The sequence below is a fragment of the Pistacia vera genome, unplaced genomic scaffold (genome assembly GCF_008641045.1).
Source record: "Pistacia vera cultivar Batoury unplaced genomic scaffold, PisVer_v2 Contig890, whole genome shotgun sequence".
Taxonomy (NCBI): Eukaryota; Viridiplantae; Streptophyta; class Magnoliopsida; order Sapindales; family Anacardiaceae; genus Pistacia; species Pistacia vera.
Genome location: NW_022196768.1, coordinates 102,603 through 125,045, shown reverse-complemented (window position 1 = coordinate 125,045; position 22,443 = coordinate 102,603). Strand labels below are relative to the sequence as shown.

At 33.9% G+C, this 22,443-nt stretch overlaps 2 protein-coding genes and 1 pseudogene across 2 annotated transcripts; all 3 read left to right on the top strand.

Annotated features, from left to right (window-relative positions):
* Positions 1 to 2,707: 2,707 nt before the first annotated feature.
* On the top strand, positions 2,708 to 4,036 carry LOC116119473 (annotated as a pseudogene).
* Positions 4,037 to 14,382: 10,346 nt separating this feature from the next.
* LOC116119495 (dnaJ protein ERDJ7-like) lies at positions 14,383 to 14,992 on the top strand. Its single transcript, XM_031405441.1, has 4 exons — positions 14,383 to 14,464; positions 14,556 to 14,618; positions 14,702 to 14,768; positions 14,876 to 14,992. Exons 1-4 carry the CDS (start codon positions 14,394 to 14,396, stop codon positions 14,954 to 14,956), a joined length of 282 nt encoding a protein of 93 aa, XP_031261301.1. The 5' UTR covers positions 14,383 to 14,393; the 3' UTR covers positions 14,957 to 14,992.
* On the top strand, positions 14,973 to 21,968 carry LOC116119472 (tyrosyl-DNA phosphodiesterase 1-like). The gene is made up of 14 exons (XM_031405417.1): positions 14,973 to 15,080; positions 15,165 to 15,323; positions 15,452 to 15,512; positions 16,294 to 16,370; positions 16,440 to 16,697; positions 17,754 to 17,843; positions 17,981 to 18,115; positions 18,471 to 18,620; positions 19,763 to 19,866; positions 20,843 to 20,896; positions 21,031 to 21,121; positions 21,381 to 21,458; positions 21,561 to 21,711; positions 21,790 to 21,968. Exons 1-14 carry the CDS (start codon positions 14,973 to 14,975, stop codon positions 21,885 to 21,887), a joined length of 1,614 nt encoding a protein of 537 aa, XP_031261277.1. The 3' UTR covers positions 21,888 to 21,968.
* The last annotated feature ends 475 nt before the right edge of the window (positions 21,969 to 22,443 follow it).

Sequence of the window (22,443 nt, the reverse complement as noted above, 5' to 3'; positions counted from 1 at the left end):
AGAAAGTCTACATCTGGTTTCATTTTCATATGTAATGGAGGAGTAGTCAATTGGAAAAGTTCCAAACAGTTGAGGATTGTCAATTCCACTACAGAAACTGAATATATTGCTACTTTAGAAGCAGAAAAGGAAGCTATCTGGATGCGCAAGTTCTTAACTGAACTTAGTGTGGTTCCAATATAAAGGTTATCCAATAACCTTTTATTATGACAATACTGGCGTTATTACACAGGCAAAGGAACCAAGGGCACATCAGAAGTCCAAACATATTCAAAGTAAATATCAAATTTTTTTTTTTTTAAGAGAATCCGTTGGAGCTAGGGAAATTTGGGTGCAATAGACACCTTCAGCTAAATATGCAGCTGACCCACTCATTAGAGGAATGACACAGAAGCAGTTAAACCATCATTTTGATAAGATGGGTATTAGATGCCACAGTGATTGATTCTAGTGCAAGTGGGAGATTTGTTAGTGTATGCCCTAGGAACCAATCGTGTTGTCGGTTTCAGGGCATTATATCTTGTAAATACTCTTTTGAGAATGGAAGAAAGAGTTATGATTTCGCATATTGTTTACTGCTCCATTTATACTATTTATAATGCATGTGAAATGTGTGGATGATACAGATCTTTAGAAGATAAAATCATCGAAGAATTGCCTACGTAAATAATGTTAATTGGGCAATAACATTGCATAGTAGGCATGCTAAATGCCTCCATTGAATATCATGTGATGGTATTAGTGTGGGTGATTATAAGAGGTATATCACTAGGGCATTAGCATGGATAAAAGGTTGGTGAACTGTTTATCGAATATGACCAATTACTATGAATCACATGGACATTTAGAATGTGGTCAATGATACATCGTAGGATCATACTAGTATACCACTAATCCTTAGACTTGAGATATCATGGTTGGACTCGACATAAGATGCATATGATTCATATGGTGTATATACAAGAGACTAGTCATGTCTTGTGTAAGAAACCGGTTTGATCATATGTTATTCATATGCAAGGACAAGTGATGGTCAAGATGGGATCCGTTGACTCGAAATAGTTTGGTCCCGAGTTCCTAGACGAATGTCAATAAATTGGAAAAAGGGAATCTCTAGTCAGAGTACAAAATAGTCATATGAAAAAGGAGTTTCATGATGACACATTCCATTGTATTGATTGACAATTCAGATAAACATTAAGTTAAGGGTTTTGACATACCATGAACCTATACTTAATCGGGATTAGACAACAAAGGGATTTTACTACATAAAACATACGATCGGGAAAAAGGTTCATTGGAGTTTAACTTCATTGTGACTTAGGGGTTATGGAGCATTGTTAGATGCCTACCATGATCGGTGGGAGTTTCAATGATAAAGAGTTATGACGAAACATATCGGATTGTGATGTTAGGCCCACGACTAGGTTACAGTGAACCTAAGTGGTCACACCTAAAAAACAAGTATGAGAAAAGAGAGTAATACATATCGTTAAAGGTTATACACTACAAGAAAACTGGCATTCTGCAATCAATTTTTTAGCAACTAACCAGAATTAGTTGTAGAAAGGCTACATTTACCAACAAAATTGACATTAGTCGGGCAAAGAGGATTAAAATTTTGGGTCCACATGTTCCAACTTTTGGCGTCTAAAGTTAATTTTCTGCGACTATTTTGTTAGTCACAAAACATGTTGCTTTAGTGACTAATAAATTTAATTGCAATTTTTAACGGGTGATTTTTCCCTCTAAAATTTGATAATTTGCATCTAAAATATTATATTTTGCATCTACATTTTTTGTTACAAAAAACAATTTTTTGCAACTACCCCTTAGTAGTTAAATTAGTTTCGAATAATTAGGGATTTATTAGTAACTATTATGATTAGTTACAGAAAAATGAAATTACCAAAATATCCCATATTTGGACAATAATTACAAGGGCCCCAAGGTATTTTTAGCAACAAATGTTTGTGTTCATATTAACAATAGTTGCAAAAAATTATATACAACAACTAAGTTCGATTTAGTTGCCAATTTAAGTTGAAAAATTCAAATTCCCCCCAAATTATTTGTTCCCGCCAGACTAAATTATAGGCAACTAACACTAATTCTTTACTGACTAAATGTTTAGTTACAAATTGACTTATTTGCAAAATATAATTATATTTCAAAATTAAACAACTAATTAGAACCCTTACTTTTTTAAGTTATTTACAAAAAAACCCTAACCTATATAAAGCAAGCATTTTTGTCAATTTCTCCACGCATCTTCATTGGAAGCCCTAGCTTTTTCCCCAAATTTCATATCTCTTCTCCACGCATCTTCATTGGAAGCCCTAGCTTTTTCCCCAAATTTCATATCTCTTCTCCACGCATCTTCATCTTAATCGTTGTTGCCCGAATTTTCGAAATGCAGAACCTGACGTCATTTCTTCTCCACGCATCTTCATCTTTCAATTGATCTTCTTGGCTTCCTTCATTCATCCAATACGAGGTAGTCCCTAACCTCCTGTAAGTACAAATTTTGACTCTTTAGTTCTCTCACATGGTAACATTGAATCTAATTTAAAATTTTGAGAAGCTGGTGTATTTTCATGTATTGACATTGCATTGATTTGAAATACTTGATTTTTGTTTGATAACTTGTGAATTGGTGCCATTATTATACGGGTCCTTTCTTTGTTCACTTAGAGTTGTTATTGGCATGTTAGGCTTATCAATACATTGTTGCGTATTTAAACTTGGACTATTGAGTAATGAGATACCTTTAGGTAACTCTGTTATGAAAAATGTATGTTAAATTTGGTCGACTTGATGAAGTGTGTTTGGTCTTTAATGGAATGGAAGAAAGTTCCATTATTTCATGGGCAATAATTATTGGTGGGTTTGTGAATGTTGGGAAAGTTGGTGAAGCATTTGGTGTGTTCAACCAAATGAGAAGAGCTTGTCTGAAACCAGACTTAATAGTGTTTATAAAACTCATTTCGAGTTGTTCACAAGAAGGGAATTTGTTGTTAGCTTCATTGGTTCATTCTCTTGTACTGAAATGTGGATGTGAGGATGAAGATCCTATTGACAATTTGCTGGTCAGCATGTATATAAGATGTGGTGACCTTGAGTCTTCGCGAAGAGTATTTGATATGGTACAGGAGAAAAATGTGTTCTTGTGGACATCCATGATTGGAGGGTATGCTCAGTTGGGTTATCCTGCTGAGGCATTGAATCATTTTAAAAGGTTGTTGAAGACATCCGTTAGACCTAATGAAGCAACCATGGCTACAATACTTTCAGCTTGTGTTTATTTAGGATCACTTGCCATAGGAAAGGAGATTAAAGAGTACATTTTGGTAAACGAGCTAGAGTCTAGTAGGCAAGTTCTGACCTCTTTGATACATATGTTCTCCAAATATGGGAGCATAAACAAGGCAATAAAACTGTTTGAGAGGGTGTCGGATAAAGACTTGGCTGTTTGGGGTGCTATGATAAATGGCTATGCCATTCATGGGATGGGAGATGAGGCTTTTAGTCTCTTTCATAAGATGCAACAAGTAGAAGGTATAAAGCCAGATGTTGTGCTTTACACAAGCTTATTATCGGTGTGCAGCCATTCCGGATTGGTAGAGGATGGATTAAGGTATTTTCGAAGTATGTAGAATGAGTATGGAATAGAACCGAGCATAAAGCATTATGTATGCTTGGTAGATCTTCTTGGCACAGCTGGTCAGTTTGATTTGGCTTTGAAAATAATCCAAGAGATGCCTGTCCAAATACAAGCTCAAGTATGGGCTCCATTACTTGGTGCATGCAGGAAACATAGCAACATTGAGCTGGGAAAACTTGCAACTAGAAAGTTGATAAATTTAAGCCCTCTAAGTACCGACAATTATGTTTTAATGGCAAATTTGTATACATCCGTGGGCAAGTGGAAAGAGGCAGCTATAGTAAGAGGCTTGATAAATGATAAACAATTGTAAAAGAAGCTGTTTGGAGCCAGGTTGAGATGGATTTCTGTAATAGTGTAATAGTGTACTGATTATTATTGATTCGGTATTTCTGCTTTGCTTTCATTCATATTATTGATTATTACTCAATAGTCCAAGTGTACAAAGGTGAGTTTAGACCTTTTTTTTTTTTTTCAAGTATTTTTTTCTGTTATTGATTCGTTATCTCTGCTTTGCTTTCATTCATATTAAATAGCTTCTCTTTCTCTATTTTCTTTTTTCTAAGCTTGAGGATCTTGTTGATGATTCTTTTTTTATGCTACAAAGATACCAAAGTAGATGAAATAGTCATATTCTAAATCATGTTATCTATTTTTCAAGATATAAAGGTAAAAAAGAATTGAAAGATTCAAAATATTCTTGTCTTCCTTTTTAGTTATCAAAAGTTCCTTTTTCTTTTCCTTGTTAGAACGCTAAAATTTTTCTGTTTGATGGGGTTTTAATTCTCTTTGATGGTTTCTGTTTATGTAATTGTGTTCTTAATCGAAATTCGAGTTGATAAGCTGTCAAAAGGTACTGTGTCAATTTATTTATGCGATGTATATTATCAGGCTTATTTATCAAGAGACTTTATAGATTCAGTTCTAAAAGTTAAAAACTGAAAATGAAACTGAATCAACATCTACTAATAACAATCTCATAAAGAAATGAAAGAATGAAAAAACCAATTTGGCTTTGCACATTGGCCACACAATTTAGTATCTTTTCTCTTATGTTGATGTTTGCAGATTTCGAAGATGGCTCCTGGTACAAGAAGGACCCTAGCTAGACGTGCAAAGGTTGTTCAAATGAATTAGAGTGCTGAATCGACTCCTGAAATTGCTGCAAACATTGGTAAAGTTATGATATTGGTTAACATAAGCATACTGAAATATATACTTATATTTTAGATATTGTCTCCAATGTTTGTTTAAAAATTTAAGAATCCAATTTACTTTACCAACATGTAAACAGTCCTTGTGATAACATATTATTTACTAATGATGCATTATTTTGATTTTGTAGGCAACATTGTGGCAAAGAACGTGAGAGTGAAGACTAGAGGAGTTGGATGTGAAAGACTCATACAAACAGCAAAGTCGAAGCTGCATGTAGACTTTCAAAAAGAAGATGGAGTACCTACTGGATTAAATGCATCAAAGTTGAGTACTGAGGTAGGAATAGTTGTGAGGAACTATGTGTTAGGAAACGACCCGGTTACGCAGCGGAAAACAAAAATTTTACAACTACGGATCGTTCCTTAGAACCCAAAATCAGGGCATAGATTTTACAGTTTATGCATAATATGAATCTGCAGAAAAATAAATCCAAAGGTTTAGATTTATACCCACGTTTGGAGGCTCCACCAATGTTGTCTCTGAATGTGTTTGCTACCGATCCAAGTGTAGGATCGAACCAAGAAGTCCACACGAAGACAACCACCAAGAACCAAGGAGGGATTTGCTAGATCCTCCTTGGCCTTAAGAAATCAAGAAGAAGATCAGTATTTGATTTTTCAATCAAACAGTGAGATTGGCGTGAGAGAGTGTATAAGGGGCTGCTGTGTTTTCTTTTAATATTTAAAGAATGAATCACACACTATTCTTTTTATAGGCAAACCAAGTTGCCCTATTCCCACATGGAATGGGCTTGGGCTCCAACCCAAACACCCCATGTTGCCAAACACTCCCAATTTGATATTTTAATTTAATTCATCATTATCTTAATTAAAATCAATTAATATTTAATTAACATTTAACAATAATGATGATTTAATTAAATATGTGCGAACACACATTTAACCGTAATTTCACTTATTTAATTTTTTAACAAATTAAATAATAGGCTACGACCTCAGCAAATTTAATTGCACTGTGAAATTACCAAAATACCCTTTCGCCTAAAAAGACGAAAACGCCCTTCTTTCTTCTTGGCTCTTAAATTATCTTCTATGTGTGTGACCCATAGGCTCCTCATCATACCGGTAGTGTATAGTATCGCGATTAACACCAATTAATCGTCTCACTAATACACAGACCAAGATTGGCCCCTAGCAAGGCATCATGGCCACCCGATAGATTCGGATTCAGCAAAGTAGCTACCTTTCAACGATATGGTTACCGTACAATACGATCCTTTCATCATACGTTATCTCGACGAGACGAAGGCATAGAAATAGTGTCAACCTTCGGTTACTCTCGATATTATATATTCAGTTTCTGGACCAATGACCCGTATTATAATCTGGATAGAGCAACAACTCAATCCCACTGTGGCCACAGTTTTAGTGTCATTGCCATATACTGAATTGCGCCGTGAGATAACTTCTCCCGTACCCGGGAGTGATGAATCCTCTGTCAATCCACCATAGTCTTGATACACTCCTTGATATAGCCAATCACCACCGTACTGACAGCTCTGAATAGAACTGCGTTAGGCTAGTGTCAAACTGTACCAATCGGTGCACAAGGCGCTCCGGTGATCTCAAGTCTAAGGATCACATGCACCACCATTCGTTAGAGGATTTGTTCCATAGACACTGGGGTTACCATCCATATGGAATCCTCTGGTGGGTCAGTCCAGTGAACTTGCTGCGGTATATCCGCCTACAACAAGCACCCATGTGTTGCACCAGGTTGTCACCAAACAACCTTGACAAGTGAGATCAGTCACTGCCTTTCGACAGGGTCGTTCAACACTATGATAGCCTTACCGTATTATCTGTGCCCTTATTTCAGAATAATACTAGGGCTACGGACGTTTCTAGAATGGCCACCATATGTGCTCATAGGGTTCTCACTATCAAGATTTGAAACACTTGATACCCTCGTCACGGTTCTACCATTCTAAGGACATATATCAATACATATTGCAAATAATAATGATTTACGCGATATAGAATAAAATGCCTTTTATTATTGATTAATGAACATTATTACAAAGAGTCAATTCCACAATAATTGATTGGCTCTAGGGCATCTACTCTAACAATATGCCCCCGTTAGAGTGCTTACTTGGAAGAAAGTTCTATACGATGTGGAAAAACAAATGATTGCTCGTATCACGGTAATGTCTTTCATATCGTTATCCATATTGTCATACTTCCTTATGTAAATAATATATAATACCCATATAAGTTTAATGCATGTATATTATTGCTGAATTTAGACCAAGTATGACATTGATGTCACAGGGCCCCATGTACTCAAATGGCTGAAGCACAAACTGTGTAAGAGATTCAACAGCTTTCGGAGTGCCCTACACAAGAAATTCAAAGCATATGCTACTAAGGAGGAAGCATTATAGAATAGACCTGAAGGAATTAAAGATCTCGATGATTGGATATATTTTTGTGACATTTTTTCTAGTGAAAAGTTTCAAGTAAGGTCAACATGACTTTTAATGTTATTATATATGTATTGTATTTTAATATTAAATTTTGTGGTATTAGGCACGATCAAAAACTTATTCTGAGAACCGGTCGAAGATGAGGTGTAACCACCATGGTGGTTCCAAGAACTTTATTCAGCACAAAAAGGAAAAGGTATTTAATATTATTCACCTTAATATACAACTTTGTTTTCCTGTTTACTAATTTTATTGCAATTTATGGTCAATGACCATATGAACTGTTAAGGTGAACCAACTTGGGGAATCTGTCGATCCTATACAATTATTTCATGATACTCGTTGGAGCGCCGAGAAAGGGTGGGTTAATGAACAAGCAAGAGAGCTATATGTACGTTGATCATCTTTCAATTATCGGTCCTATACAATTATTTCATAACTTATTGATTATGCATTGAATTGATGGTAGGAAAAAATGATAGAGCTGTAAGATGAAACACAAGCAGGGGAAAGTGAAAAAACAGAAGCAGAAATATGTGACGAAGTTCTGGGTAAAGCTTTCGGATTTAACCAAAATTTTGCATTTTCACACATTGAGCATCATGATACTGCAGCAGAAGCAGAGTTAAGGTGCATAATACAACAACAAGAAAATAAGATTAAACAATTGGAGGAGCAGCTTGTCTTAGTTAATCAACAAAAACAGAAAATAAAAAGCCTTGAACAACAACAATTTTTCCTATTGGAGATTATGAAGTAGCTAACTATAGCCCTTGAACTACAACAATCTGATAAAGCTCCAACTCAACAGCCATCACCATCTCCAACGGTTGAAGACTCGTCCTCATCAGCTACAGCTATTTCAAAAACCTCAACTGGTGACACTTAAGATGCTCTAGATATTGATGGTTAGTTTTTTGTTGTATGTGCAGTAGATATTTTGACATGGGGGTAGGACCATCTTTTTAGGATTGTTTGCATATATATGTTAGATGGTGTACATGGGGTGGGCATTTTTTTGTTAGTTATGCACAGATAGATAGCTAGTGATGAAAATGTGGGTGCATACTTTTTTTTTTTTTTCGTTATCCACACTTGATAGTTCATTTTGGATTTTTATTGCTCATAATGCATAAAAATCCATGTATGGACTATATATATAAATATATATGTATGAAAATATGATATTTGATGTTAGTGTTCAGATTTTTATATTGTGATGGATTATTTTGTTGATGTTGAATGTATAAACTAGGTTAATACAAAATGCTTTTGCCACTAATTATTTTCTCAAAAAAAAAAAAAAAAAACACATTCTGCAACTAATTTTTTAGTTGCAAACGGGTAATTTATCATAATTCGATTCCACATTCAACGTCTAAAATTATTAGAATTAACCACCAAATTTTGGTCACCAAAAGATACATTCGTCTACTAATAAAATAGTCGCGAAAACCTTTTGGATTCCACATTCAGCGTCTAAAATTATTAGAATTATCCACCAAATTTTGGCCACCAAAAGATACATTTGGCCACTAATAAAATAGTCACGAAAACCTTTTGGATTCCACATTCAGCGTCTAAAAGTATTAGAATTAACCACCAAATTTTGGTCACCAAAAGATACATTCGGCCACTAATAAAATAGTCGCGAAAACCTTTTGGATTCCACATTCAATGTCTAAAAGTATTAGAATTAACCACCAAATTTTGGTCACCAAAAGATACATTCATCCACTAATAAAATAGTTGCGAAAACCTTTTACGAAATTACCCTTACACCTTTAGCGTCTAATTTTAGTGGCATTCGTAACAAATTATTAGACACTAAAAGGTACATTTTGCAACTAATTGATTAGTCGCGATACCGTTTTACCAAATTGCCCTTGAACAATTAGCTTCTAAGCGGGGGGACTATTTTAACTAGCAATTAGCGACTAATTTGCTAGTCACCAAAAAAAAACTTTCCGGTCTAACCAACAATTTAGACAACCATACTTTCTGCGACAGCGATTTCGCAACTATGTGGCAACAACGAAATTTAGACGCGAAAGAGATTTAGCATCTAAATTTTACTTTCTGCGTCTAATTTTGCTAGATGCTGAAAGACATTTTTCTTGTAGTGTTAACGATGTTCAGATGTAAACGTGTGCATCTGAATTTATGTATTGGTGAGAAACGATTACTCATGGGAAGCTAGCACTTACCAAAGATAATAAGGTAATTTGGTCATTATTGGATTAGATTCAATAATAGACTAAAATATATTATTGATGGACTAAAATATATTATTGAATTGGATTCAATAATGGGTTAAATATTAAACGGGATTATTTTATATGCCTTGATTATAAATTTGTTTAAATCAAGGATTTAATATTAAAGAGTTAATATTAAATTGAAATTGTTTCAAGGACTTAGGATCAATAATGATTTAATATTAAATTGAAATTATTTCAAGGACTTGAAAATAATATTGAATTTGTATTAAGTGTTAATATAGGATTCATATTAATTCAAGGACTTGAGAACAATTTAAAATTATAGCAAAATGGTCCTTGTATATAAATAAGTGATTTTCCCAAATTTAATCTAATTTTTTATTTGGATTGAAAGTTTCTCTCTTGAGCTCTCATGGCCAACTCTCTTTTCTTCATCTTGGGGTGGACTTTACTTTGAGGATTTTCATGTTGAAGATCTTGAACTCCTTTTCAAGTTACAAGAGTTGTAAAGCATAAAAGGTAACAACTTTACCCATTTAGTTTCAATAACATGTCATATGACCTTATACCATGTTTTACACCAATTTTACCCTTTCTAAGCATGAATTCTTACACATTTTTTGTAAATATGATGAATAAGACATTATTCATTTATGTATTGATAAAGTCATATCTTAAGGTTGTACGATTTTTAATAATGATCAGAAATATTTATATGAGGGATTAATATATAAGAGACATAGAGATAGAGCAATATGGGTCAAGAAGACTTATATGTGAGAATGCATGCTAGAAAGACTAACATGCATAAATTATTATGAGAAGAATAAGTCAAGGAAACTTATATGGAAAGGACTTTTGCAATACAGTTGAAGTATAATGAGCTTAGAAGACTTGTATTATGAGAAGAATTGTCTTTGAAGGAGATAGATACAGAGAACACAGAGAAGCTATAATTAGATTGTCTAATTTTGTAAAGCTAAACATGGAAGCATACTGAAGAAGTACATATGCATGTATTGATGAAGTAGAACATATATTATGTTTTGTAGAACTTATGAAATGTCACATATGCATGTTATGAGTATGGTTGAGAGAACATATGTCATATGAACATAGCATAAATATGTTTTGAAGGATAAGAACATGAACATGACTGAGGAATGTTGAATCAATGATTCATTTGAAGAGGAATCATTAAAAAATAAATAAATGGATTGACTTCTCATTAAAGGTTTTGACCTTATAATATTGTAGACGGTAAAATCTACAGTTGATTTGGAAGGGACGGATCTTGTAAGAAGTGAGACACTGACAATTGTATGGACTTGCACAGAGAGAAAGAACGAACGTGAAGGCTCGGGGGACACCGATGTAATGTCTACCATAGCACTCCGATGCTCAAGTCAGCATGGTTGAAGGCAAGTTTAGTGAGGGTTGAGAGCAAGAAAGGGTTTGCCGTAATGTGACTAGGGCAGAACTAACACAAAGTGGTTGGAGCGCAGCTTTGCAGAGGCGAAAAGTGGTAAAGTTAGTTAGAACTAAACTTTACGGCGAGAAAATACGATGATTCTTGAGAGCAAGAATTTAGGAGCTAAAGCTTTAGGCTATTTGTGCATGCATAGTGAGAGGCTTGACCTCTGTTTATATAGGAGCTCAAGGGAGCTTAAGTCTTAGTAAGACTTTGAGTCCCAGTAGAACTTTGAGTCCTGCTTGATATAGGAGTCCGAATTAGGAAGGAACTCTTGTTCCTTGCCTTTATCGATTCAAGAGTACTAATTCATGTAAGATACTAGATCTTGAATTAATGAATTAGGAAGATTATAGGATTTTGATTCCAATTTTGGGATGAAAGTAGGCTAATGGGCTGGAGTCCGATTTAGCTTAATCTTATAGAAAGACCCAACTCATGGAGTGACCCAAAGAGTAAGTTGGCCTAGTTTGTAGACTGGCCCTGCTCATAGAGAGGCCCAACTCATAAAGTACCCTAGCTCGTGGAAAAGGTTGACTTGTGGTGTGGTCCAGCTTGTAGAATGGGTCGACCCATAGAATGTTCTTTCTCACAAATTAGGCCATCCCATCGGATGGTCAATCCACGAGATGGATTTAAGCATAGGCCCAACCAGAATTAGGCTAAGACACTAGGCCGTAATATGTTTATTTTGTTATTGGGTCTGACGAGGTCCAGTATGATTTTTGGCCTAGACAAATATAAAAATAATTAAAAAAGGTTATGCTCTTTATAAGGTTCAGACCTCATAATAATAATAAAAAAAAAAAATTGCTCGACAGAGTATCAAATTCATAATACAAATTCCAATCTCATGGAGATTTTGAAAGACTAAAAGAGGGGCATATTGTAGTGTATATTTAGTTAAAACACTCATTAGAGAAATAAGATAGTAAGTTTAAAAGTAGAGGTAGGCAAAGGCTCGGGCCCGAGCCCGATCTAGGCCCAATATGATTGGTCCCAAATTGGCATCGTCCTTCAAGGACCGGTCCTCATTTGGCTGGGACTGGTTGTGGGCCCATGAAAATTCTTAGGGCCCAAACCAGTCCTAGGATCGGCCATGGGCCCATAGGGCCGATCCTATGGGCCCATGGCTTAATTTTTTTTTTTATATATTTAGGGGTTAAATTAAAATTATGTAAGGGGGTTTATGTAATTTTTCAGGGGTTATTTGTAAATTTTAATTAATTAGTAAATAAATATAAATGAATGGTTATAATGGTTTTAATTTAAAGAGATAATTTAATTTTAGCTTTGAAATTTTAATTTGAACTTAAACAATTATATAAATATAAGGATGATCAATTGGTTATAAATTTATATGGTTTTAATTCAAAGAGATAATTTAATTTTAACATAAATACAATATTGACACTTCACAATGTGCAAATTTAATTTAAACTTAAAAAAATAAAGAATTAAATAAATTTGTTTTCATTAAATTATTGATTTACATCGTCCAAATTTGTGTTTTTGAAGAGGTCAAATAGTTTGGGATCTTCAAGGTGCTACTGTAGTCTTTTGTCTGCATGAGTACAATCCTGTAAACATTTTATGACTTTAACCATCTTATTGGTTAAAAAACATCTTCTGTCTTCAATAATGCAGCCACTAATTGAGAATGTTAATTCAGATGCAATTGTGAAAACTATCACACATAGAATGTCACGTGCCATTTGGGCTACAATGGGGAATCGACTTGCATTTTGGTTCCCCCATTAAAGCAGATCCATTTCGCTTTTCTCCTTCTTGGTCATGTAGGACATGTCCATTTGTAGATATTGCTGCAACTCATTTGGTCCATGTCTGTATGAGCTGGAGCTACTACTTCTACCATAGCACCACTACTAAGTTCCATATACGTGTACATACTTGATCCCTGTTGATAAATGTCTTCATCAGCTTTCTGCTGGATGTTCCACTGTACCTATTCTAATATAAAGAAAAAAGGCTTTCTAATTTTCTGTTAAATTTTATCAAATAAAAACTATAGTCATGTCCTAAATGCTGACCTATTTCAATAACCATACAATTAAATATGTTTAATTTAAACATAGGATCTACAATAAGACCTAATCCATATAATAATGAAATATCTAACCAATATTTCTGGTATTTTGCTTCCATGTCTGAAACAATATCCATCAAATCTGGATTATATCTATGTTTAGCAAAAGTTTTAGAAATTTTGAAGTAAAATATTTAACGCTAAATTAGTAGTAGAATAATAAATACCACTTAATGTATTGGTGGAATCATAAAATTTTTTAAGAAATGAATGAAAAAGAATGCAAACCGTCCAATTTGAATCATTGATGACTTCATCTGGATAGTTCTTTCAGTTGACGAACTCTATAATTTGTGCTACAGTTGGCATAGCTTTTTACAACATCAAGTACAGTGGAGTTCCAACGGACAAGCATGTTGCAACATAACTTCTTTGGTCGAACCAACGACTCCTCTTAACGATAATATTTTACGTACTCATTCCATCTTATATTGCTGCCGACAATATGATTGGTTGATTTCAAATTAAAAATAAACTTTCAACCAATCATTTTTTGCCACATAATGTTGTATGAGAAATATTATATAAAAATATTGTATATGTAGTATTATGCCTCTAAATTTTCTTAGTCAATTAAACATTTCGTTTTATTTTAACTATTTGTTTGTTTAATAAAACGTTAAATAAACTAATTAACAAAAAAAAGAATTTAAATAAGAAAAAAATAAATTTAAAATTTAAAAATTGGAAAAAAGAGTCTAAACAAAAAAATCTAATTAAGTTTGGAGGGTATAAAAGACTCATAAGTTAGATGAGGCGAAAAATTCTTTTTTTTTTTTATGAGTAATGCTACAGCCATCGACGGTAGTGTACCGAATTTGTGTACCGAATGACGTTACAAAATCCTGACCGTTGATTAATTTTAAATTTTAAATTAATCAACGGTCAGGATTTTGTCACGTCATTCGGTGCAAAATTCGGTATACCTCTGTCGGTGGTTATATTATTTTTCTTTTTTTATTTGGTCCATACTTTTAAAATCTGGGCCAGATATGGACCCAGCATAAACATAATCCGACCTGGACATATCCCATTTCGATCAATTAAGTTCGGCTTTACTTCTGAAAAACCAAGTCTGGAGAAGCCCATTTGTGAATAAATCCATCCAGCCCTACATACTGTTGAACCTCCATATACATTTGACTTTCATTTAGCCCAAATCAGTTTTTGAACTGACATTTGGAACATTTCCAGAAGAAAACAGAGCAGAGACGATGGTGCCACCGTTTCCGATTCCTTGGCACACAGTCATTTTATGTCTCATGCTGTTATTTCTTATCTCTCCATCATTCGCCATTTACTGCGACGAGGACGATTGCTACGATCTACTGGGGTCAGCTCAGTTTCATCACATCTCCTTTCCCAAATTATGCCTAGTTTCAATCTCCAATTGACCTTTTTTCTTCAATCTTTCTGAATTCTAGGGTGTCTCAAAATGCAAATGCATCTGAAATCAAAAAAGCTTACTATAAGCTCTCTTTGAAATAGTAAGTTTGTATTTATTGATTTTATTATATATGAATTAATTTTTTTTTTATTGATTTATATTTTGTTTTTATGATGTGGTTAGTCATCCCGATAAAAACCCGGATCCGGAATCAAGGAAGTTGTTCGTGAAAATTGCAAATGCTTATGAGGTAATATGATTTTAAATTGTTTAATCACATAATTTTTTTACTTGCTGTCAATTCTTGATGATGATTCACATGTTTTGATTATATTAAAATTGTGTTGTATATTGCAGATTTTAAAAGATGAAGCCACAAGGGAGCAGTATGATTATGCAATTGCACATCCAGAAGAGGTTCACAAGAGTTTTAATTAAGATAATATAATTGCTAATGTCATTCTATAGTTTCAATGTTATGTATTTTTATCTCAATGGTTATGTATTTTTAAATCTGAAATTGCATTCTCTTGTTAGCAATTTAGGGAAGAACAATTATGCTGTGATTCAAGGGGTTAATTTGAAAAGGAATTCTTAAGCTTAATTTGGAATTAACTTTTTGATGACTCNATAGTAATTCGTAAAGGTTGAACCCAAACATGAAGAAGGAGGAAACTGTGAGGAGGCTATACGAAATTTTCATGTTTCATCTGATAAGTTACCGTTAACTTATCAGCTGCTGCAAGTTCAAGGGCTGCCAGCGTGGGCTAATACTTCTTGTGTTTCTATTCGGGATGTGATTCAGGTAAATTTATGTTCTTTTACTACGGTCAGAACATTTTCTTTTTCGAGTATCCATTTAGCATTATTCTTTAGTTGAATGTATATGAATGTCAATGATTATCGTGATCCATTTAATTATTTGTTTGGTAGGGAGATATTGTTGTTGCTATTTTATCAAATTACATGGTGGATATCGATTGGTTGTTACCTGGTGAGTTCCTTTTCCTACTGATATTTTTCCTACTTTCTTGTTCCTTTAAATTTCCATATCTTTAGATGATTATAAGTTGCTCCCTATGACCCCAGCATCTACAAGACATAACCCCGATTTTTTATTAGTTGCCTTGAAATTTTGCTAGGGAACTGAACATATCATTATCTTATTAGCAATACTACAGGTGGAGACAGTAAGATAAAGGAACTATGTTCTTAATGACATATTGAACGAATTTTCTGGTATAATGATGTTATTTTTTAAGCAAATATGAAACACCTTAGCTACATATCAAAGCTCATCTTACAATTTGATACATCTTTCGAAGTTTGCAATGGTGGCTAATTTACGGGAGAAATCGGGGCTCCTGTGCCATTGACATCTATATTGCCAAATGGCAGTGCAAAAGACAATCCCTTGAACATGAATCAAATGAGAGATGGAGTTAACTCTCCCAAGTTGGACTTCTTCCATAGGGGCTGTCACTGTAGAAACCTAGAGGTGTTTGTGATGGGTATCTGTTTTCAAGCATTAAATATGGTTTATATTGCTGCATAAATGGGTTTGCCAATATTTTTGAAAAAATTCCTTATTAGATTATTCTTCTTTGTTGTTGTTATGCTTTTGTTATTATTCTTCTTTGTTGTTGTTATGCTTTTGTTGCACCTATCTTAGGTGTGATGTGTATTTTCACGATTTGTATAGATTGATTATTGGCTTGGTTCCTGTGATTTTTTTCCATTCTTTCCTTTGTAATCTTGTGGTATTTTCCTTGTAGCTTGTCCTACGCTTGCCAAAATTCCCAATGTGTTGGTAATTCATGGGGAGAATGATGGTACAGTGGAACATATGAAGGTGTAGTATAACTCTAATTTATACTAATATTCTTTTATATTTGAAGTTTTATTTATGAAAACATTGCAGAGGAGGAAGCCAGCAAATTGGATTTTTCACAAACCCCCACTACCTATTGCATACGGGACACACCACTCAAAGGCCATGCTTCTGGTCTATCTTCAGGGAGTAAGAATTATTGTGCATACAGCAAACTTGATATATGTTGACTGGAATAACAAAACTCAAGGTTTGTGGATGCAAGATTTCCCCTGGAAGGATCTAAATAATCCAAGCAAAGGCTGTGGGTTTGAAACAGATTTGGTTGATTATCTCAGTGCATTGAAGGTATTGATATCTGTAGAATGTTAGAGAATGCCATCTGTTAAGAGGCATGTGTGGTTTTCTTGATCAATTGTTATATTGCTTCATAAAATTTATTTAAGAATACTGCTTCACATTTGAAAGTTTGACGGCCTTTCTTTTTTTTTGCTTATACGTCTCTTCTCTGAAAAGAAACGGATGCCTCCATCATGTGCATAAGATATCATGTTACATCATTGTCTTAATATTAATAATAATAATAAAGCTTGCTAGGATGAAATTGTTTTGGTTTTTGATTGGTTTTCCAATCTAAGCTCTATCAGCTATTTGTGTCTTGTCTTATTACTCTTCTTTAGGAAAAAATATTGATAGACTGCTTTATTGTCTAGGGTGTGATACACTTGTATTTTTCAAATGCTATGCTGGAAACGAAAGTGATGTACTTCTGAACAAACTTTTTTGAATGGTAATGAATAGAGGAAGTTATTTCTCCAAATTAGATTGAGAAGAAGCCTGTGAATTTTCTTCTTCTCCAAAGATCACTCACATGACGATGGAAGGTTTTTATATATTTATGTTTCTCATATTGTCCCCTTCCAGTATTTGGCAGTTGTATGTATATTCTGAGGATTAGAGTTTATGGTTTGTGGTTTAAGGTTATCATTGTTACTATTGCTTTCACTTTTGAATGGATGAGTGTTCTTCAATAATTAGTTCCCAACGTAATAAAATAAAATATTTGCAGAAATATATTCTATTAACAACTTAACTTTTCAATTTGACATTTTATGTTGGAAATATTAATGTACCCTGTAGAATTAAATGCTTCAATTATTTCTCCCTGCCTCATGTGTTATAGGAGATTCAGCTGAATTTTTCAGCTTTTAGCAGAGTTATGGATATTATATTCTCCTCTAAAGTTGTGAACCAAGCCATTCATATTTCATTTGTCTGTCTCACTGAAATGAGCAGAATATAGGTTATGCACGGGAGTAGAAATGTAGTGTAAATCAATGTTGACCCATATTCAGCGTATTGATGTTGATTTTTTTTTTTTTTTTTCCCATTTGAATATGTCAGTGGCCTGAATTCAGTGCCAATATACCAGCCCTTGGCAACTTCAAAATCAATCCATCATTTTTCAGAAAGTTTGACTATAGCAGCTCTGCGGTATTCTTTCCTCTTAATTTCTTTTTTCCTGAATGATATTTCAGCTTTAAGTGGAGGATATTATGTTTAACAAAGTCTCTATTTTCAGTAGCATGCTATAATATGTGACCATATAATGCTTTGTTATAAATTTTCAGGTCCGGTTAATTGCTTCAGTCCCTGGCTATCATACTGGTCCCAATTTGAAAAAGTGGGGACATATGAAGCTACGAACTGTTCTTGAAGAGAGTATTTTTGACAAAGAGTTCCAGAAATCTCCTCTTATTTATCAGGTAGGGTTCAAGATTTCATATGTTAACAATAGTCATGCATTCACATATAGGGGGACATTTCAATGTTCTTTGCTTTCTGTGACCAGAGAAAGAGTTAAATTGCGCATTACTCTATTTAGTGACTTTTTTCACATTTAATTCCACTGTCTGTTATGGGGTTATGGGCCTAGTCTTTTCATCTGACCTCTTCTGCTAATGATTTATGAGCATGATCAGTGCTATGCGGTATGCCAGTACTACTAGGGAGTACAGAGGCCCTTCTTTTTAAGGATGATTTTCGTGAATGATGGTTGTGTAAATTTTATTTCTCTTGAAGGATTTTATTCTAATTAATTTATGGACTTTTTCATGGCAGTTCTCATCCCTTGGTTCTTTGGATGAGAAGTGGATGGCTGAGCTGAAATGCTCTATGTCGTCAGGTTTATCAGAAGATAAGAGACCACTTGGAATTGGGGAACCACTAATAATATGGCCGACTGTGGAAGATGTCAGATGCTCTTTAGAGGTACTATCAAGTAGGTTATTCCTGTGAACTTTTTTTATCATTCATTTCTTGGAATACTGCAATCATTTACCAATATGGCCAGCTTCTGAAAGCTGGTTGTAGTTGGAAATTTGGTCGACTTAGCCATTTTCTGGGAAGGCTGGTCCCTTACCTGGATCTATGAAGACAAAATATTGACATTCAGTTAGAAACCGACAGTCAAGCTAAACACTTCATCAACTGAATTTTAAAACTGTAAACATTTGTCACCTGACTTGCATCAATTAGTTGGTTTAAATCTTCAAATTTTAGCAGTATCCTGGAATGAATGAATTCCGTCTGGAAACATTAAGTAAACTTCTCTACATATTCTTGAAAGGTTGCGTGACCCTTAGTATAGCCTTTTCTGGTTGTATAATCAAAATGTGAGTGCCAATGATTAAGATGAATTGCAAGTTTCAAATTATTTCAGATGTGTGCAAATGACTAATTTACATGAATTACTTCCTAAAATGAAGAAAAAAAAAAAAAAAAAGGTGATATCTGAATTTCTTAATTTGTTCTTTCAGTAATGAAATAAATTGTGTCAGTCTTCCTTTTAGTAATAAAGATCTCTATATCAACTCTATATTTTAGCAATTGCCAAAATTTGAAAACTTTATATTCAAACATTTCTTGATTTAAAGTTATGGAAGCCCAAAAGTTAATATTGTATTTTTATGTAGTTTGGAAATATATTAGGCATTATAATCTTGATTCCTTTTGTTGGTTTTCTTTTATTCTGAATTAAGCATTTATTCCGAGTGATAAAAGCTATTTTGAATTTAAAGAAGAAACAAGTTTATCTGATGTAGCAAACTTGATAAATTTTTAGTCTCTTCTTGTTTCTTATTTTAAATTTCTTTAAGTAAATTTTAGTAGTCACCATGCTTCTTAGAAGTGGAATTTGAATGAATTCTCATAAAAAATTAAGTTGTCTGGATCCTTTGGCTACTTCTGATTTGGTGTTATTTGGTTTCTGGTATAAATAAATGCAGAGAAAAGTTGGATTGCATTTCTCTTTTTGGTTTATATATATGTTGGATTTGTCAGTTTGCATTCTACTTACATTTCTACACCTAATTTACGTTTGTATTTCATTTATTATTCTATTTTTTCTCTAGGGTTATGCAGCTGGAAATGCCATTCCAAGCCCACACAAGAATGTGGATAAAGAATTCTTGAAGAAGTACTGGGCTAAATGGAAGGCAAACCACACTGGCCGCTGGTAAATATATTGATATACATGTCTCATGCATATTGAAAGTTTGGACAGAGACCGCTAATTAACATCTTTGAACTGTAATCCATATTCAAAATTTTGCCCTTTGCACTCATCTCAGAAATAAAAGAGCGGCTACCTGCTACTGTGTACAACTTTAGTGTAGCCAAATACTCATTTAAGAAACTAATAAATTGCTTGTATTATCTCATAACATTTAACATTCTCTACTCTGTCAAAATGTGGTTACCATCTTACAGAAGGTTCACAAGTTATTACAATTAAATGTTGGAAGTGCTATTTAGTTTGTTGTTTACTTTGAGGGTACATTTTTCATTCTTTCCTTCTCTTTCAGAACTTCTATTATACATTCAGCAGCTGAAATATTTTTTTGGAAATTAAGTGGATGTAGACAACTCAGGTTGAGCTCTTGCTTCAGATGACAGCACCTAAAAAGATGCCCCCAAAAAGAAAAAAAAGTACTGAGATCCATTCTATTAATTCTCCAAACAATTTATCTAGATGCGTTGTCTTAGTTTCATTAAGACTAGGCAAGATATGCTTACCGCCTGGACCAACTTCGAAAATTGGCGACTGCCTGTAGTGAATTTTAGGTTGATCCAATATGCCTGTGGACATAAGTGAGAACTTTTCATTCATAGTTCTCATTATTTAAGTGCGAACAGTTCTTGGCCAGATAAATAGGAGGACATTGATTGTACTTTATATTGATTTTTCCCTAAGTTTAACATCATCAGTTCAATTTGATTATGAGTGTTGCTATCCTTGGTTTATTAATAGGATGATGTTGATAATGTATTCACAGTTTTTATTATTTAACTGCTTGCAGTTCTCTTTACGATGCATTTATAAAGTGGCACCCTTATATTTTTTGTCTGTCTTTGATTTGGTTACCTTTTCCTTTATTTACCCTAATTCAGGTTGTTTTGTTTCTTACTACTTAGCTTTTTCCATGTTTCAGTCGTGCAATGCCACATATAAAGACATTCTTACGTTACAATGGTCAGAAACTGGCGTAAGTGTTCATACCAGATGCGTCGATTGTGGCTTTAGAAGCTTTTTAAGTTTTAATTATCTTTGGCTGATTACTGTGCCAAATCAATGTACTAGAGCTCAAACTGTGAAATCTTAATTTTCTTGCCCCTGCAGTTGGTTCTTGCTGAGTTCAGCAAATCTTAGTAAGGCTGCCTGGGGAACACTTCAGAAGAATAATTCTCAGTTGATGGTTCGTTCTTATGAGGTATGTGTATTGTAAATTATGGCATCTTACAATTCAGTTGAATTGAGAAAATATGACAGCTTCATTTACTATGAACCAACCTGTTTTCAGTGCATATCTGTTTTTCTTAGAATTTGCATTTATACGATCAATGGATCATTAAAATTTTTTTTTTTTTTTAGGTAATTGAGGTATCTAGGTCCGTATTGGAGTCTATCTACTCTTTCGCATATTTATTTATTCATTTGCTTCTTTGGGTTGTTTCCATGAATTATTCTAGTTGGGAGTGCTATTTTTACCATCTGGTACAAAGCATGGTTGTAGATTTTCTTGTACAAATAATGGTGGTTCATCCAAGGTAATGGCTTACATTCTTGTAAATGTTCGTACTCATCTAAGAGGCATACAATTTTATTCGGAGAAAAATATAAAATTAATCTGATAGTTGCTTGATTTTCAGAGTGAAAGTGGTACAATAGAAAATACCAAGTCACTGAAAACTAAGCTAGTGACCCTGACTTGGCAAGGGAGCCGGAATACAGATGAATTCTCTGAAATAATTACTTTGCCTGTACCTTATGAACTCCCTCCTCAACGATATTCCTCTGAAGGTAATTTTTCTGTTATTTAAATTTACTGCTACACTTTTATTGTCTCATTGATCTGGCTTTCATTTATCTGCTCCGCAGATGTCCCTTGGTCGTGGGATAGGCGATACAGCAAGAAGGATGTTTATGGTCAAGTTTGGCCTCGGCAAGTTCAACTATATGCTTGCCAAGATTCCTGATTTATTAGATGTGCTTCAAGTTTTCTGTAGTTAGATATTTTCCAAAAATGTACCAAATAACTTTTCAGCATTTTATCCAATTCTGATATAATTTTTCAAATATTATCAAATATATTTTCAGAATCTTATCATATTCGATTTAATCTAACTTATCTCAATTTTTAATAGTCTTTCAGAATAACATATTTTAAATAATCTACCAAACAGGCCCTAAGATTCTGTGTTTTGAAAGCAAATGAGTGCCTATCAAACTAACATCGCATACACATACACAAATTCAAACCTATGATTTTAATTGGTAGGTTAATAAAGCCACATAGAAGCATTGATAAAATAAGAAGCTTTTAATCATTCAAATTCCACAAGGTGGTTTTCATTCACAACCACAAGCAATGCGACGTAACTCGTAAGTACACCATCACATATCTAAACTAGTAGTATTAATGACATGAAAGATGTCGACACTACATCCATGCGCCAAACAAAGGCTAACCATATATTGCTGTGTTGAGTCAGCTGATTGGTTGTGATTCTTATGAAAAAGTGAAGTGAACGA

Coding starts and splice junctions, on each gene's coding strand:
- LOC116119495 (XM_031405441.1), top strand. CDS start 14,394: ATGCTGTTATTTCTTATCTCTCCATCATTCGCCATTTACTGCGACGAG. Junction 14,619..14,701: donor TATAAGCTCTCTTTGAAATA/GTAAGTTTGTAT, acceptor TGATGTGGTTAG/TCATCCCGATAAAAACCCGG. Junction 14,769..14,875: donor AAATTGCAAATGCTTATGAG/GTAATATGATTT, acceptor TGTATATTGCAG/ATTTTAAAAGATGAAGCCAC.
- LOC116119472 (XM_031405417.1), top strand. CDS start 14,973: ATGTCATTCTATAGTTTCAATGTTATGTATTTTTATCTCAATGGTTAT. Junction 16,371..16,439: donor GTACAGTGGAACATATGAAG/GTGTAGTATAAC, acceptor AAAACATTGCAG/AGGAGGAAGCCAGCAAATTG. Junction 16,698..17,753: donor ATTATCTCAGTGCATTGAAG/GTATTGATATCT, acceptor TGAATATGTCAG/TGGCCTGAATTCAGTGCCAA.